This window comes from Andrographis paniculata, unplaced genomic scaffold (genome assembly GCF_009805555.1).
Source record: "Andrographis paniculata isolate CXL003 unplaced genomic scaffold, ASM980555v1 Contig17END, whole genome shotgun sequence".
Lineage (NCBI taxonomy): Eukaryota > Viridiplantae > Streptophyta > Magnoliopsida > Lamiales > Acanthaceae > Andrographis > Andrographis paniculata.
This window is the reverse complement of record NW_026137457.1, coordinates 503,988-522,751: the sequence shown is the minus strand read 5'-3', so window position 1 is coordinate 522,751 and position 18,764 is coordinate 503,988. Positions and strand designations below refer to the sequence as shown.

General features: G+C 33.7%; 4 protein-coding genes across 9 annotated transcripts; 2 read left to right on the top strand and 2 right to left on the bottom strand.

The window, feature by feature from the left end:
* Positions 1-294: 294 nt before the first annotated feature.
* LOC127265007 (calmodulin-binding protein 25-like) lies at positions 295-1,362 on the top strand. Its single transcript, XM_051294647.1, has one exon. The coding sequence runs from the start codon at positions 489-491 to the stop codon at positions 1,146-1,148; it is 660 nt and encodes a 219-aa protein (XP_051150604.1). The 5' UTR covers positions 295-488; the 3' UTR covers positions 1,149-1,362.
* A 426-nt stretch (positions 1,363-1,788) lies between these two features.
* Positions 1,789-7,166, bottom strand: LOC127263918 (protein ROOT PRIMORDIUM DEFECTIVE 1). 5 transcript variants are annotated; one of them, XM_051293256.1, is made up of 5 exons: positions 6,924-7,166; positions 4,820-6,163; positions 4,592-4,709; positions 3,141-3,250; positions 1,789-2,250 (listed from the first exon to the last, which is right to left on the bottom strand). In XM_051293256.1, exon 2 carries the CDS (start codon positions 6,135-6,137, stop codon positions 4,878-4,880), a length of 1,260 nt encoding a protein of 419 aa, XP_051149213.1. In that variant the 5' UTR covers positions 6,138-6,163; positions 6,924-7,166; the 3' UTR covers positions 1,789-2,250; positions 3,141-3,250; positions 4,592-4,709; positions 4,820-4,877. The 5 variants fall into 5 exon arrangements, with proteins under 5 accessions (XP_051149213.1, XP_051149191.1, XP_051149204.1 ...); XM_051293234.1 differs by having other exon boundaries at positions 1,791-2,250; positions 4,592-4,706; XM_051293247.1 differs by lacking the exon at positions 3,141-3,250 and having other exon boundaries at positions 1,792-2,250.
* On the top strand, positions 7,160-8,554 carry LOC127263939 (50S ribosomal protein 5 alpha, chloroplastic). The gene is made up of 2 exons (XM_051293264.1): positions 7,160-7,305; positions 7,902-8,554. Exons 1-2 carry the CDS (start codon positions 7,161-7,163, stop codon positions 8,261-8,263), a joined length of 507 nt encoding a protein of 168 aa, XP_051149221.1. The 5' UTR covers position 7,160; the 3' UTR covers positions 8,264-8,554.
* Positions 8,555-8,622: 68 nt separating this feature from the next.
* On the bottom strand, positions 8,623-14,192 carry LOC127263909 (alpha-L-arabinofuranosidase 1-like). 2 transcript variants are annotated; one of them, XM_051293213.1, is made up of 17 exons: positions 13,723-14,192; positions 12,282-12,496; positions 12,017-12,071; positions 11,523-11,734; positions 11,319-11,440; positions 11,082-11,229; positions 10,931-11,000; positions 10,697-10,842; positions 10,558-10,603; positions 10,410-10,462; positions 10,179-10,323; positions 9,969-10,087; positions 9,819-9,890; positions 9,631-9,734; positions 9,482-9,538; positions 9,044-9,386; positions 8,623-8,951 (listed from the first exon to the last, which is right to left on the bottom strand). In XM_051293213.1, exons 2-17 carry the CDS (start codon positions 12,441-12,443, stop codon positions 8,796-8,798), a joined length of 2,010 nt encoding a protein of 669 aa, XP_051149170.1. In that variant the 5' UTR covers positions 12,444-12,496; positions 13,723-14,192; the 3' UTR covers positions 8,623-8,795. The 2 variants fall into 2 exon arrangements, with proteins under 2 accessions (XP_051149170.1, XP_051149160.1); XM_051293203.1 differs by having other exon boundaries at positions 12,282-12,480.
* Positions 14,193-18,764: the final 4,572 nt, after the last annotated feature.

Genomic DNA, 18,764 nt, shown 5'->3' with positions numbered 1-18,764 from the left:
CGTTGATCGATCCGTCCTTTAACCGCCAAGTTAAACGTCAGCCGACAGAGCCACAGCTCCACCGTCAAAAGCCCGCGGCTGGCTACCTTCGCTGGCTGGCTGGCTGGCTTAATTGGCTCAATAAATTGGATTCTCAATAAATAATAATACTAATAAAATTATTAGTATTACATACTCCATTATTTTCACTAGATGTATCGACACGTGACCCAGGGCACGTGGTGGCTTTCATCTCCACCGTCTATTTTATTTGCACTTTGCCCCCCGTCTTTCACATATATATATACACTCTTTCCTTTCAATTTATATTCTCTCATTTTTACCTCTCTGCTCTGCAATTTGTTCTTCTGCAATTTCCTGGCTTAATTGGCGGTGCTTGCGGAGGAAGATTTTTTACTGCAATTTTTGCTTGATTATTTTGTTTGTTACGTTAATTTATTGGAGATATCGCATTTGATTTTGCTGTGTTTGGTGTTTGATCGGAGAAAATGGCGTATGATAATTTGATTACGGCGGAGCAACCGTGGTCATTCCACAGTGCATTTTCCGACGGTTGGATTTCCGATAACTTCGCTAGAGAAACCGACGTTCTCACGAAGGCTCTACAGGAGTCGCTTGGCGCTGATTCCTCCGACATCGACGCATTTTCTGAAATGGCGGAGCCAATTTTCGCGAAACCGGAGGTACCGCCGATTCAGACTCCGACTGATTCCGGTGCATCGGAGAAGGAAACCGTCGCTGTCTCGAAGCAGCGCCGCAGCGCACCTCCGAGCGGTAGAGTCGCCAAGCGCAAGTCTCGACCGTCGAAGCGTTCAACTACGACGTTTTTCGCCGTGGATCCGGAGAACTTCCGGCAGATGGTGCAGCAGATGACCGGCGTGAAGTTCGGCGGCGGTTTGTACGGACAGCCGCCGATGGCGCCGGTGCTGAAGCCTGAGGCGCATAGAGCAGTCAGGGGATTTCAGCAGGGTAGCGTGCTCGATACGTCGACGTTTTTTCTGGACGGCTTGGCTTCATCGGCGGTGGAGCAACCGCTGCCTCAGTTCGTCGCGGTGGCTGACGGCGGCGCCACCGCCGCGGCGATTGATTTCCCGAACTTCTATAGCTTTCCGACGCTGGAAAGTTACGTATTAGGGAGTCATTCGTAATTTCACAGCACTTCAGTTGATTTCGTGGTGATCGTTAGGGGCAAAATGGGAAATTCAATGAGATTGAGCGTGGCATGCTACGACGGCGTGATATTGTTCCTTTATAATTTAGAGTTATTACTGCTTTTCTTTATTTTTATTTATTTTGTATATAATTATTGTAGTTAATTTATATTATCAGGTATTATAATAAGGGGCTACTCTTTCTCTTTTATTTCTTTTTTCATTTTTAATTTAGTGTAATATAACTATGTTATTGATTATATAGATGGCCGTTGATTCAAATTTGATTAGTCTTTATCAAATTAATATTTTTATATTACCTGAATATGTTCAAATACATATTTTTACAAACAATTTCATTTAAAATAATAAAAAATCTATTTTTTCGATTTCAACAAAACTTTCAGCCACACTGCAAAATAAGTGCAATAGAACGTTATCTAATATTTCTGTTGTCAAATTTATGTACTCCTTGTATTTTTTTTTATAGTAAATAAGTTTTACAAAAATATCGCAATTACTTACATATTCAATCTGTAAAAATAAAAAATAAAAAATTCACTTCAATATACTTTTCAAAATATATATATATATATCACATTATCAATATAATACTCTATTTATCAAAAACTTGTACTCTATGATATAACTGGCGTAATTTAAGCAAACATAAATAATACTAAAGAAGACAATTCATAGAACGAAATTATAACAAATTGAAAATAGAGATAAGAAATTGAAGACTTGACTCGAGTCTACGTCCACTTCAAATAACGAATCATTGGGTTTTATTTTTTAAAAAAAATGTCCTGATTAGCTGTTTCACAATTCTTTATTTCAACGTCACACTAGAATGATTTATTTATAAAATCAAATAAAATATAAATAAATTGTAACTTAAAAAAATAAAAATGTTATGGATGAAAATGTAATTTCGGGGATGTATTTAATGAGGGTGAAGAAGCCTAACCCGTGTAGGATCATTAATTGCGCTATCCACCGTCCAATCTTCCCAGCCGATCATCGGACGGCTGCAGTGATATGTTGACTCCCATTCAAGATTGCTTGTATATGTGGGAGTCCCCGAACTTGCCCTACTCTGCATTTATTGCATTCAGACACTGAGTGATATAGTAATATCTATTATTATTAATTTTTTTTTAAAAAAAAATAATAAACATCACATAGTAAAATAAAATAACAATAAAAAAGAACATTATAGTGTGTTTGGTTTTGCTCTTCAATACTTTTTTACTATTTAATCGTACAATTTTCAATTAAAAAAAATTAAATAATATATAAAAATATTATTTAAATTAAAATTCCAATAAAAACTTAAAAATCAAGACACAAACCAAACAATTTCATGCTTTGAATCTTAAATGACAACCAAACTAGTGAAATTTTATTTTTTTTGTATTTATATATACACGCTAGTTTTACATATAATATTAAAAAAAATGAAAATATTATAATAACCTAAAGCACCAAATCAAAATAAGATACCAACTACAGTAATATATTATTTTAAAAATATTAAATTAAGTATTTTCCTTTTTAAAAAAATAATAAAATAGTGTCTAAAAATTCTCTCTTTTTTTACACAAATATTCAATTTACTATTTATTAGTTGCTATTTTCACATTATTCATCTCAATATACAATGAAAGATGTTCAACCTGGTTATTATAAAAAATAATAAATGCAATGTTTATTTTTATTTTTTATTTAAATAAAATAAAATAACACAATATAACAAAAATGGGAGGTGATGGGGTCAAAATCACAATGCCAACCAGGAAACTGATAAAGAGACATTACTTGATCAATTTCTGTCTAAGTCATAAAGCATAAAAAAGGGCCAGGAAAGGATAATTAATATTAAAAAAAAAAAAAAAAAACTAATCATGCACTTGTATTATTATTATTATTATTATTATTATTATTAGATCTTTATTAGAGGTATCCATCAAAAGGTTGTTGACCTACAAGGCTGACGTGGTATTGACTTTGACAAAGTCTCCCCAACACCCCCCTACTGCCTGTCTGTCTATGCTGCTGACTTCGTGCTTAGAATTTCATGACCTCATTAATTATCACTATAACACACATAGATACAGCTCTCGTCAATACAAATAATTTGTGAAATAATAATAGTAAGATTTTGATACTTGGTATATAGTTTGTACACACTAAAGAAACTTCAAGTTGTAAAGACATACATCTAATAATAAATGCAGTTAAGAAAGCGTGTGTTTGTCTAACATTTTTATTTCAACACGAATTTTAATATATACTATATTTCATTATTTTACAAAAATTAACCTATAATATAAAATATTACTTTTTATAGTACTAATACGAATCTATATACCTCGTGTGTGTATATATATATATATAAATCTTTCAATTATAACACTAAACAAACAAACTTCTATTGTTACTTAACGAGGGAGTAAAAAATATATCAAACTCTTGAATAAAGATCAAATCAAATAATAAAAATAAAACATTCATAATTATAATAACACAATTCAACATACTTTATGGTACATAATATATCCTCGTGTTGAGTTCAATAATAATATGTACTCTCCCCGTCCACAATCTAATGGGACATCCAATAACTATTATTCTATTTTTTTAACACAAATTTTATTTTTTTACCCTTCATTCATTTACACTTTTTAATCTTCGGGTTATTATAAAGGATAAATTTGTCAATTTATAAAAAAACAATTACCTAAAACCATGCCAATATACTTTAAAACAATAGAAATTGGACTGAAGGAATATAATATAAACTATTATCATATATTTTCGGTCTATATATTGTATTCATATTCTATTAAAACAAATCTTATCATGTTAATTTATATACTCCATTATGTATTGTGGGTACCATGCTTTATAATTTTATTCAACATAGAAACAACCTCCTTTAATCAAACACAGCCTAATAAATATGACCATGCCCATAAATAAACTTCAGGATTTGTTGACATATCAAATATATTTATAGTAATAAAATAAAATAAAAAGGGAGACTTTAGACTGTCTGAGTCCAACTGCTCCAATATGTTAGCAGTCAGTCCAAAAAAATCTAATAATTTGTGAATGGAATGAATTTGGAGACTTGGTCTAAAGGCATCCTTACCCCTAAAGTTAAATGAATTTCTATCTTCTTTACAGATTGTAAAGAAAACAAATAATTTAGCATTTCCACAAATATTCTCAAACCCCAAAGACTTGACTATATAAAAAGCAGCTCTAAATTCCCTTAGTCCTTCAACTAATCTAATTATGACTTTTAAGTTTTAAGGATATCTCATATTTGTCCTATAGGTGAAGTTTCTTGAGTTATTCTAAGTGTAAAATTAAATAATAGCATGTAGGAAAAGCTCACATTTGATCAAGTTCAAAGGGTTTCTTGGACTTACCTTTGAATATGATAGCCGGAGCTGAATTACCACTTTGGGAGAGATAAAATGCCGTAATGGATTCCGGGTTTCCACCCTCCTTGGCACTGCAGCTTGCTTGATGGATGAGTGTAATCTGCTAAGATGAATTCAGACATGGCTAAGGTTATTAAGTGTTGCAAGCAATGGCAATGAAACTGAAACTCAACTGTCAACAATATCCAATGAAGTCGAAGAAAATATACTCACCAATATTAGACTGCCCTTATCATTGAGCCCATAGAGCTTCGAATTTGATTGTCCACAATTATCTAGGTTTCGAAGAATGCCTCTTCAAAATTGGGATAACAAAATAGCCATCTTTACCAGCCACTCCATCTCCATCTTCTTCTTCTTCTCCGCCTTGATCATTTTCTCTTAAAACTCTAGTGTTCCGACAACCCAACAACATAAGCTCCAACATTCTCCTCCGAACGTCATAGACAGCATTAGCTCCAATCAAACAACCTCTAACATAGGCTTCCCTCAAGAAAACCATCAGCACATTCCCTCTTGTTGATACATAGAAAATCCCGGGATGCTTCAAAAGAACCTCCCGCAAATTAATCTCTATCCCCAAATCCTTTCTGAAATGAGCCAATCTCTCCACTTCCACCATCTTCTCCACAGTCAAACAAAGAAGCTCGTGAATAATTCCCACTGCTCTCTTCTCATATCTCTCAATTCCTCCACATGAACGTACACGGACCTTCTCCATCTTCTCATACGGCTTGACATATGAAACCCTCTGCCAGTTCTTCAATCTGTCCCTAAAACCAGGGACTTTCTTGAAGCCGGTTGGGAAGTTGATCGGAAATGCATACTTAGTCTCAAACTCACTCAACCATTTCTCTCTGTACTGTCTCTCCCTCCATATTTCAATCTCTGGTGAGAAACAAGAAAGCCCTTTATCTCCATTCCAATCAACCAACTCAACGATCTCTAAATCAATCATTCGGAATATATCACTGTACTTTAGGATAATAGAGTCCCTAAAATTTTCAGGCAGCCCTAATTCCCTTCTCATCAGCCTAATTGCATGAAGATGAATCCTACCAGTCACAGACATGGATAAAATTTTCCTGATTTTGATGACATTACTTTCCTCTGTATTATGCACAACTTCATCTTCTAAATCAAGCAATTCCACAAATTTTGGCCTAAATTTACAGCACACATTCCTTCTGATGGGATGAGTGAATACCTCAAATATATGCGGGTATTTTCTCACAAGATCACCACCAGTGAGGGTATTAAGACCAACATGTTGGGCCCATCTTGAAAGGAGCTGCAACGACACGTATGGCCCCCGTTTCTTTGATGATATAAATTTGTAGAGATTGAGAATGTGTGCAAGCCGGCAGTGTTGGAAGGCAATGAGATCAAGCTTGGGATCCCGAGTGCGGCCCTCAAGGCGAGTCTGGGCAGTGTCTGCTGGCTTCTTGAAGCGGATTTGGATTGAAGCAGTGAACATACCACCATGAAATGGAGATTCCTTTGTGACGATGAATCGATGCAAAAACCTCATAACCAAATAGACTATTTTCTCCTATACTGCACAAAACTAGTGTTACAAAAACCATAGACAAAGCTCCAACATAAATGAAATTAGGACAAAATCATGAACAATCTAACTACAGAAGCGCAAATAAATGCCTCAATCCGGAAGATCCCACAGCTGGCCTCAATAGGATTGCTGTAAAATTCATGAGCATCACCAAGCTCGAGCGGTGTAACAATAGAAATTAGCTGCAGTAAGTTCTAAAAAAGATAGCAGGAAGGGACATCAAGAAACTCTAACAGATTGTAACATTGTCCAAAACCTATAGCAGTATCTCTACAAATAAGTAGCTTCATTTCAATCAAATTCTTCATTCATACAAAGCTTCTAAATGCCCACAAAATTCAGAAAAATTCCTAGGATGTATGAATTTATTGTTTAATTTATTCATATTAATCCCAACATGTCAACTCATCCCTATTCTTTTCTCCACCTCAAGCACACAAATGTACTTAATAATGCATAACTTATAGCATCTTACAAAACGTTGAGAAATCCTCTAACTGTTAACAAATGTGAAGCTCAATCAATTTTATTTGCTTGCAGTGCAGTAGCACAGAGTTGGCCAATTAATGAACAAAATCACCAGAAAAATCCAACAATAAGAACAGCATTGATCCTGAACAAATAGATAACTAAATAAAGTACAAAACCACGTGAATTACAAAACAGAGCATCTAACACAGGCATCGCAGGAGAAACTTAAAAAATTCTAACAAATTCAGAATACGTAAAATTCGGATGCAATCAAACCTGATTCTAGTTATAAAAACCTCGGTGCGTCGCCGGAATTTCGCCGCCGCACGGTGGTTTGGCTCGCCGCGGCTTCAGGTGGAACGAGTGGCCGCGAAGGTAAAAGGCGACTGCGTTTTTGAACTGACTGGAAGCCCTCTTATCGAGTGTACGAAGTATCTAACTTTTGGGGTCAACTTGTAAACTTTTAAAATATGAGGACTCAATGCTAACAAAGCATTTTTATTCCCCAACAGAATGAATAAGAGGATAGAGGAAGAAAGGCTTATCCTTCTTCGATACTTCGAAACGAACGTTACGGAGATGGCTCTCATCTTCACCTCTCCCATTTCTTCTCTCGCTCCAAATTCTTCCTCAGCTTCCGGGTGCGCTGCTTATCCTTGTAAGTGCGGTTGAATTTACTGAATCTGTAATTGATTGATGTAGAAATGGTGTCACTATTTATTTATTTATTTTTGTGTGTAGTGCTTAATCTGGATGCGTGTGAATGTTTATGCGCAATCATGTTAGCGAACTTCTGCGAGAATTTCGGAGCCTTCTTTTGCGTTCCTTGTAGCTATGATTATATATATATATATATATATATTCGCTTTTATATGTGAGAATCGAATCAAAATAGCAATGTGAGTCCTTATTTCCTCGAAATTTTAGTTTCTCTTATGTGCTTTTAGCTCTAGAAACTGTTTTCAGAACTTCGTTAGAATCAATTCTGTGAAGTATGTATTATCTGATTGTATTGAATGTCGTTTTGGATACCTTCTGTCGTTGAGACATTTACGCAAACATGTCGTCTGCATTTAATCAAAAGCATTCATCACTTGCTACATTTGAAAATCAACAAGTTGAGCCAAAATCTGTTCTTTAGAGTGTTTAATTTAGGGAGATAATGGATTAAAGTGTTGTATATCTTACCATAATCCAAGCTGCAAGTTTTGATGGAGTCACAAGTTATATTGCAATTAATCTTTTATTGTATAGCAATCAGGTTGCTCCACAAGTCCGTAGCATTGCCTCCAAAAACCTACATTGGAGGTCGAATTCGATCTCCATTTGTTCTCGGTGACAGAGGCTTGTGGATTGTGAAGGCATCTTCAGAGACTGATGGAGCAGAGCCTGCTAGTCCAGACTCTCCCACTCCTCCTTCGGATGGCGAAGGAAAAAACATTCCCATCGAAAAGCTTCCTCTGGAGTCGAAGCTTCAGCTGAAGCTTGAGCAGAAGATGAGGATGAAAATGGCGAAGAAGATTAGGTTAAGGAGAAAGAGGCTTGTGAGGAAACGGCATTTGAGGAAGAAGGGTCGATGGCCGCCTTCAAAATTGAAAGCAAACAAGAATGTTTGAGCACTTCCTCCGGATATTCACAGGTTTGCACGACGACCCATTCTCCTACTGTTTACTACAATTGCTTCCTTGTGATGATGAAATCTAGTTTTGTTAATTGTATATGCGATCATAGCTCGACAATTTCTATATATCTTCAGAACAAATTTCTTGCCTGTTTAGAAGTTTTTAATCCGATTATGAATTCGCGCCATTTCTTTAGACTTTTGAACAAATGGGATTGAGCATTTATGTCGAATTCTGGCATGTTTAGAAGTTTTCATATGAATATGAATTCATGCTATTTCTTTACACTTTTGAACAAATGAGATTAAACATTTATGTCGAATTCTTGCCATTTCTTTACGCTTTCAAACAAATGAGATTGAGCACTATGTCGAGCATGTTTTAAATTTCATTTAATGATCAAACAGCGACATTCTGCAGCTACATTAACCGTAGCATATCGATAAATTTTGCCGGGAATTTACATAGATTCTTGCATAGTATGAAATTTTATTGCTTAAATCGATAAGTTTCAGACATGATGTTCTCAGTAGGAAGATACATCAGCAGCAGAAGAATCATGGTATCCCACAATCTTGATGCTTGAATTGATCAACAAATCAAATGATGTCAGAGAATGTGGAGCAAGAACAACATCCATGTCCTCCCCAACATTCTCCATCTGGGCTTTCATGGGCACCACCTGCACATCAAGAACCAAGAATCGAAGAAAACGGCGACGTAAGAACAGAACATAACACGCGAGAAATGATAAGACTCGGATCGCCCGCTTACCTTCCTAGGAGCTACGAAAGAGTTCTCGTCCATCACGGCGCTGGACGTGAGCTCAGTCTTTGTCGACCCAATTGCCAGCATCGAGCTCACCTCCAAACCCTCGATCGATATTTGAAGATTCACATCACTGCTTCCGAAGTTCACTGCCTTTATTCGTAGGTACGTCTTCCCATCCGCATCTTTCCAAGTAATTGCTGAAGCGACGAGATTGCTCGAAGTGCTTGGCTGAAGAGTCGTTTTAAGGAGAGTGGCGCCGTTCGACTCCCTGAAGAAATGCTGCATCCAATAACTCGGCGTTCCGTAGGCACGGGAAGAATCGAACACAATCGCATCGGGGTTCCACCTGGCTCGAAGAACATTATTACCTTCTGTTAGGACAACATCGTAACGAGACAAAACACGTAGATGCAATACAAGTAAGTTTCTTTAACAACGTACGTTCTGTCGTTGGTGTTCACGAACAGAGGCGCGTAACTCGCCATTTCGACAGCATCGCTGTACAGAAGTCACAAAAGTATCGCTCTCGACAAAATATACATATATAGGAAGAGAATATTATCGAGAATCAATCAATCGAGTAAAAATACCAGTTGTTTTCGATCCCAATAAGAAACCCGGCTTCGGCTATAGCAGCTAAAAGACTACCCTTGCCCGCGTCGTTTCCCGTCACAGCATATTCGCTCACAAAAGCCTGCGCATATACATTCACTACATCGTCCATAACATTATTCAACGCGAAACTTGTATGATATATATACATGTGACCGGAACAAACCTTAGGACCATTTCGCGGCACTTTGTTGAATTTTCCTGACTCAGCGAACACATTATTCGCGCTGCTATAAATCTGTTCGATAAGTTAAGAAGCAGTACTAAGCTCTTGTATCGTACCCTCGACAGTTTGTAAGTATAAACAAGTTCTTACATGATAATCGTAGAAGTCAGCCGGATGATCCAAAGGTTTGGAAGAGCCATCGCAATTTGATATTATTTTGATGTCAGGATAGGCACGCTTTATCGCATTGTAGAACTTGAGGTAGTTTCCTGCATTGTCGAGAAACATAGATAGATATCGAAGCTCTCGTGTGTCTTATTCGGACAAACTTGGTAACATATGTACTCAGGTGCTTCTTACCGAGGTAATTCTTCTTTCCACAGTCCTCGTTCCCGACGGCAACGTATCTCAAGTCAAAGGGCTCCGGATGGCCCATCGACGCTCGAACCGAACCCCATTTTGTAGTTTTGTCTCCTCTTGCAAACTCAAGTCCATCCAAAATTTCCTGTTTTCAGTTAAAGTAAAATCGCCGAACCAAAAAATTAGCGTAAAAATTTTTGTAAGCACGAAAAATTTTAAGTCTTTACGTACCTGTATGAACGGTAATACATCAGAAGTGTCGACTTGATCGTTGTGGCTAACTCCTGAAGATCAGAAGCGCGGCAAGAAAATAATGCACGGTTTGAGTCAATCGTTGGCTATTAGAAGCTGAAGCTATTTATGGAGTTTTCGATGGTACCGTTGTTGAACACCCATATAGGTAATGTGCCTAAATCTTCGGCAAGCTGTGATGAAATCAGGACAAAAGGGATAAGAAAATCAGTATTTATGTCTTCGATTGATCGATCCTTTGATGTAAGATCATAACGAAAATCTACCTGGAGAAACTCGTAGTGACCAAATCCATCATCGGTCCAGTAATGCCAAACGTCACCAAAATGGCCCGGTCTCTCCTCCCACGGGCCTATCGTTTCTTTCCAACGAAATGCATTCCTTAACCATTCGCCTTCGACAAAACAACCACCTGAAATCGTGGATGTAAGCATACGGACAGCATTGAACAGCCACCGCATTTTCTTGGTTGATTGTGAAAAAGAGCATTCAAAGGATACCTGGAAACCTCATAAATCCCGGCTTCAACTTCTTTACCATGTCGAAAAGATCATTGCGGAAACCATGTCCCTGTGTGTCGAGAAAACAGCAGACGAATGTAATAACAAAATTGTTATCGCGATGATAACATGAAAATTATTTGGTTCTTACCTTGAATGTGTCGGTGGGCATTAGTGACACTTGATCGAACCAGATGACGGTCTTCCGGGATGTCGTCAGTTGAAGCCTCGAATTCGAATCATTTCCCGTTGCTTGCAAAGTGGCCTCCACTTTAGTCCAACTTGAAGCATTTGAAACTCTGCAAGAAAAGAAAACATAATCAAAATGTCGAAATAAGAAACCTTCGATGAATTCAACGTTTTGTCGATGTCAAGGGGCGATTCCTACATAATGTTTTTGGTGGCGAGCGTCCGGGATGCAGTCGTCCCAACCAACGACACAGTCACGTTGATTGGATCCAAAGAGCGAGTATAAAAAACTAACTTATAACTCTTCCCTTGTTCGATATTCTGAAAACAAAATATACTTATAAATTTTCAAATGTCGAATGACTGTTAGTCTTCCAAGATTACAAAGAGAATGTGTTCTTACCATTCCCCAGAAGCCGGGGTTATAGATCCCGACTCCTCCAGCTGAACAGATATTGGCGCCTTCGGTGCTGCACAACACATCCATCCTCAACGCTATTTTGTTCCGATCAAAGCATGACGAACGCTCTGTCGAAACTACTACATATGATTCGTTCCCAACAATAGACCAGGGATCGATGTTGGAAGGTGTGTTCGGACCCCCTGCTTCGAAACCTGCAGTTTCGCATAATTTTGCAACATATTCGGTGTCAACGAGACGAGCAATAGACTAGGCCTTGAACAAGATCATCCTAACCCCAATCCAAGAGCTTATATTATGTCAAGCTCCATTTGATGGATCAAAATTACGAAATACACTTCATATGATAAAAAAATGTAGGTGACAAAATGAAAACTTGAGAAATCGATACAGTTTCACATAAATCATGTAGAAACAACAAAATACAATCAAGAATGCAATTAGGCAGGCGAATATTAAAATGCATTCAAGCTTACCTCGGTTGCTGACGAGCTCAGCCCATAATCCACCCGCACCAGCATGATTAATCTCCTGCACGTACCGTAAGGAAAATCTAATCACATCCGGCATAGCCACAAGAATATTAAACCTCAGTAGCGCATAATCATATACATTCGATTCAAATTATATTTACAACGTAGATCTCATACATGGAAGTAGCACAAGATAGGCGAGGAACATAATTATCTTTGGAATAAAAATTTCGAAAATGAAGAACAATATCACGGCTGATTATCTCACCTCAAAAAAGATACCAAATAAGGTCTCTGGAATCTTCTTCGCGCTCGCTTTCGAGGCGTTTACTAAGAGCGCTACCGTCTGATTTGCTTCAATCCTGGCAGCAGATGATTTACACGAAGCACTCAGAAGAATCAAGCATACAAGCAGCGCATTGCGTTCCATTTCGTCGCCAGTGCATCCGCTAGTTGTGAGGATCAAACTTCAAGTTGAGTTATCTAGTTAGTAGAAAAAGTGAAAAAGAACAAACCAAATGACAGAAGCAAAGCACTAAAAACCGAATTGAGAAAGCCATACTTTGAAACAAATTGATCTTATTGCCAAATAGGACAAAAAAGTGCATAACCGAATAAGACTTCCTCGCAGAAATTACGCAAACATTACCACAAAAGACTAAAAACTTCACCAAATAAAACAATTACTTTCTAAATAATGACAACTAATTCCAACAGTCGATTCCACCAATTCATAGAATGTTTTTTAACTAATCCCAAAGTATACAAAGCAACCAAAAAGCTTCCAAGATTAAAAAGTAAAAACATAATAGGCAATGCAACCAATTCACTTCAATCCCGTCTCCTTACAAACTCTCACCGAGTTGTAGAACAACTTTCTTGCAACACTTCCAACAATTCGACACACATAATAAAATGAGATGCATTAAAGAATCACAGCAACCACAATGACACCATTTCTTTACTCTCAAGTCAAAAAATGAAGAAGATACGACAATACTTAAACATCATACTTTAAGATGCAAGAAAGAATCACAGCAGCATCATGCCTTAAGCCATTACATAAAAGAAGGATACGACAAAGCTTACAGACAATACAATGAGATGAAAGAAGAATTACCTAAAACATTACAACACCGTGACTTAAGTCATTACACGAACACGAAATCATCGATGCTTAAACACAATACAACAAGATGCCAGAAAGAACTACAACACTATGCCTTAAGTCATTACCATACCTACACAATTATTCAAAATATGACCATAAACATACAAAATATATATAACAACAATAATAGTCGACAAAAACACACAAATTGTTTTTTCCCTATAATAAACACCTAAATCTATAAACACTACAAATTGTTTCTTTTCAGTCTTTCTATAATCATTATCACATAATTTCCTCTGTCCTAACTCCATTGACACTCATTTTAGCAAATTTTGCCAAGCTCAGCACTACCAACAGTTGAGTTTGACTGAGATAGCAAAGAAACAAAAACAGATCCTTACTCAAAAAATTTCCCCCTTTCCTTTTATTCGTAGAAAACTATACAACAGAAAAAAAAAAAAAAAAAGGAAGAAGATGCAATTCCAAATCAATACAGAAATGATTTCTCATGGAAACTTCACCAACAATCATTAAATCAAGGACTAATTGACTGACTGACTATCCCCATTCGATAAATTAACAGCAATTTTTTTACCTCCAAATTGCCAATCCAGGAATCCCCCTTCTTCCTCTCGCACGTCCAATTGAGAGAAGGCACTGCCACTTATATATATAAATATATATAGAGAGAGAGAGAGAGGGAGGGAGGGATAGTGAGATCAGCAGAGTAAAATCAGTTGCTTGCGGTAGTCATCAGTCGCTTTACGACAATGGAATCTGTTTTGGCGGAGTGAGTGTGTGTGGGACTGTAGGGGGGAAGAGTATTTCGATTGCTTGAAGGCACAAAAAAACTGGAAATTGGAGACTTTGGTGATATCTTTGGCTTAACGGAAACAACAATCAAATCGGCTTTGGGGTGGGGTGAGCTGGGGAAGATAACGATCGAATAATTTGCTTTGCAAAGAGGTTCCTTCCACAACCACAGTGGCTTGGCTTCGCGCTGAGATCAAGGGCGTCTTCTTGTAGATTGCTGCCCTGTGTTTGCCTCTCGCTTATCTCTCTCTCTAACAGATACTGCTCACTCGCTGTGTCGATAAGAGGGATATAATTAAAAGACAATTAAGAATTGACTAGCGAAAATAATTACCTATAATAAAAATAATTATAAATTAAAATTAAGATAATTAATTAATTTAATTTAAATTAAAAAAAATAAAATTTAAAAATTTAAAATAAGATTAAAGTGTGTAATATTTTTAAAAAATGAAAGTAATACGATATATGAGAGAAAAAGAAACGACAATATGGATATGATATTTGGAACGGAGGAAATATTTTAATTATGAAGTATTAAATAAATAAATAAGGTAGAGTCCACCGTAGATCGATTGGATTATTATTATCATTATTAATTTATAATTAATTAATTAAATAAAAAAATTATAAAATTTATAAAATATAATTAAAATATATAATATTTTTTTAAAATGTATAATGATTTTTCAGAAAATAAAAAATATTAGAATCGACCAAAATGAAAATGATGACTATAGAGGGGCACCTCTCTATTTATTTCTTATTTTGTTTTCTAAATATATTTTAGAATATTAATATTTAATAAAGAAGTGATAATGGAAGTTTTTTTTTTCTAAACCAATTGGCTTCTCGACTTTGTAATATTATATAAAATATAAAAAAGAATTTTTATCTAAACATTAATATATCAAAATAAATAGAGAAATGGTATACAGAAAATATTATTTATTACTACTATATTTAATGAAGTGGTGGGTCTTTGTTTGGAGTTGTTACTTGATGATATATTGATATATTCTTTTTAAAATAATGTAATAATAATTTTTTTTAAAAATAATACTATATTATTGAATAAATTTGTATAAGATAAATCATAATAATAATCTTAAAATTTTAAAATCTTTTTAAATTTATATATAATACTTATGATGGTAATTTTTATAAATAGGAATGAAGACTGAATAAATTGATAATCCAAAATAGAAATTAAGATTATTTAATAGGAGAAACGTAGTATTTATTGTTTTATCAGTTGAAGTGTAGTATTAAATATATTACACTCTCTGTTTATTTGAAAATTATATATATTTTGTTATTTTAATGTGTTCACATATAAAATATATATATTTTTTTTATATATAAGTTTAACCATATTACATGTTTTATGATTATAAATATGATAATTCAACAAAAGCCTCTAATCAAACACACTTTATTTAAGTTTTTTATTTATATATTTTAAAATAAAATAATTATTATATATGATGTTTTAAATGAAAATTATAAATGTAATATATTTTTGTAAGGAAAAAAAATAAGTTTAAATGGTAAAAAAAAAAAAAAAAAAAAAAAGGTAAATTTGTATAAGTCAAAATATTAATGTGACATTGGATCATAATCTATGTGCAAGTTTTTCTTTTACTTTAAACCAAATGAAGTTTTGATTTCTTTTAAGACACGCAAAACAAGAAATTATGGAAAAAGATGTAGCGTATGTTTATTTTGTATATTTGAATAAATGTGTTTATATTTTAAATATGAAAAATAGTATTATAATATATATAAAAAATAATAATTTATATTAATTATTATATTTTTATGATTAAATATAATATATATTATATTTTTTAATTTGTATATATATATATTATATTTTTATAATATTTTTAAAAAATTGTATCATTCAAAAATATTAGGTGGTATACATATGCTTTTTTAAAAAATATATTTATAGGGATTGTAATTTATTTTTTAAGACGTGAAAATCTTAACTATAATTCATTTTTAGCTTTACATATTAGGATAGCTTGTTTATTTATTCTTTTCTTTCGATTCTAAAAATCTCATTTACCTTTTACGTCATTATATTTAACATTAAAAATATTTTTATATTTGTATAATTTTTTTTTGTATAAATGTCATTACTATAGTATTATAAGACAGTAACAAAAGTATTTATTTCATTTTCCTTTCGTTTGTATTACGTTTTCATATAATAACTAATATTAAAATATTAACCCACAAAAAGTAAATAAAACCCTTAGAAGACGTACAAAAGTAGTATTATTTTACGATAGATTATTTTGTTATATTTATATTTACTTTTGCTTATATAATTATTTTTTAAAATTTAATATTATTTATTAATAATATTTTCAAAAAAATAAAATATTATGCCAAATACTTAAATATAATTATTTTTAAAAAAAATCTAAACTTTAATGGTGTGTTTGTTTTGTAAAATAATTTGAAGAGATTTTTTTTTTTATGTGAAACTAAAAAATTGTGTAGATAATATAAAAATAATGAATATGTAATATATTAATTTTTAGAAAAAATATGTGTATTATTTTTTACAATAACTTGAAAATGTTATATATATTTATATATTTATGTGTGTGTTTCAATAAAAATATACAAAGAGTCAATGTATTTTTTAAAATGTTTTTAGGGTGTATTTTTTTGAAGTTTTATTTTGGATTTTGATTTTAAGTTTTAATTTGAATAATAGTTAAATATGATAAAATGAAATAATTTATATATATATAAGTAATTTACGTTAAAAAAAACTCAAAATAAATCATTCTCTTATTATTTATTGTATTTATATACTTTGTACAATCATATTGAGTAAATATATGTAGATTAAATTGGAATACATGTATAATGTGCAAGCAACTCCAATATGAACAAATACATAAATAAAATTGGAATACTTCATGGACAAACAACCTAAGAATCTGATGGGATAAAAGTCAATGGACAAATACAAGAAATAAGCAATAAACAATTAAAAATAATTTTAAAAATTCGTCATTATTATTAATTTTTTTCGCGTGTGCATTTTGTATTTGTATCTGTGTTTTAATTTTCAGTGGAATATATTTAATTTAAATAATAATTTAGAGGAACTTTTTTTTTTTTTATTACAGGAGAAAATATTATTTTTATAAAAAATTGCGAAAGTTGCAACAAAAAGGAAAAATTAAATGCAAAGAAAACACCCTCTATATTTTCAAGGTCGAACACAATTCTACGCCAAAAGATCAATATAATTAATGATTTCGAACAACTTTCTAAAATATTTGGGACTTTGATCGAAACCCTTACCAAGTTGTCAAATTATATTTCATATGGTGATATTAACAATTATATTTCATATGGTGATATTAACCCTTATCAACACTATAATTATTCCCAAAATGTATAATAAGATTTTTGACAAATTAACCATTTGAAAGCACATGAATCTAGGGGCAAAAATAAATATGACTCGAAAGTTCAATCCGAGCACAACATAAAAAATCATGCTTGAGTGCTAATAAATAGGTCCGAAAATTTTAGGGTCATGCCTAATCCGACACGCTAATGAACCGGGCTATGTCCAAACTCATGAATGTCGGGTTGTGCTGGTCCGGCCCGGTTTTTAAAATTAATTTTAATTTTTTAATAAATTTATATTTATATATATGTATATATTAATTTTTTAAATAAAAATAAAAATTACACATGGCTTGATGGTAAATGTATTAGTATATATTTGGTTGTGGTTTTAATTTCCCACTTTTATTATTAAAATATATTTCTACGGTTTCAAATCGGATCGTGTTCCGGCCTTTCCAGAGCCGATTCCAAATCGTGTATTTGGTTGCAGTTTCAATTTTTCATTTCTATTATTAAAATATATTTAATTCTACAGTTTCAAACCGAATTGTATTCGGGCCGGCCTTTCCAGATCCGATAGCAAATCGGATCAGACTGGCCTGGCGCAAAAAAAAAAAAAAAACCTGCCGGCCGAATTGCCACCCTACACGAATCCCACTTATATTGAGAGATATTCAAGTGATAATGGTATGATTAGGTGAATTAAAATAAGGGTATATATGTTGGTATTATTATGCATGATCCTTTTTATTATTATTATAAAAAATTGTATAAATTTAATAAACAAATAAAAAGAACAAAAAATTATATACATACATTTGGATCAAATCAAGCAAATATAATTATTACAAAAATTGAAACTTTCATAAACCATTTTCAGGCACACATATATTTATATATAAATTTTAAATTATGTCTTCAACAAGTGTGTGCATGCATGAATATAATTTCGATCAAAGATTAGATAATATCCAATTTATTTATTAAATTCTCAGAAAATCCAAACGAGGTGTCCGCGAAAACCACGGTTGGATTTGAATTTTGAGCATCCTCAAGATCCAATCCAAGCCATCAATCCATCGATCGATCGTCGCCAACCCTTCCAAGAATAGCATTTCTGAATCTCCAAGAACACGAAGAACACAACAACAACAATAACAATCATCATCGTCGTCGTCGTCAGGGGGAGAATTATTATCATTATTACCGTCGCCATTATTACTGTTCCAGCGATTGGAGGAGAGGATGTAAGAGAAGGGGCAGTAACAGGACAAAATTAGGGCAAGAATCGATCGATTCGCTGCAATTTCTTCCCCCCCCCCCCCCCCCCCCCAATCGCTGCCCCTTGTCATGGTAATAATTCTCTCCATCCCCCATTGCTGCACTGCTTCCCCCTTTTCTGCAATTGGGGGAGACGATTGAACAATTAGGGTTTCC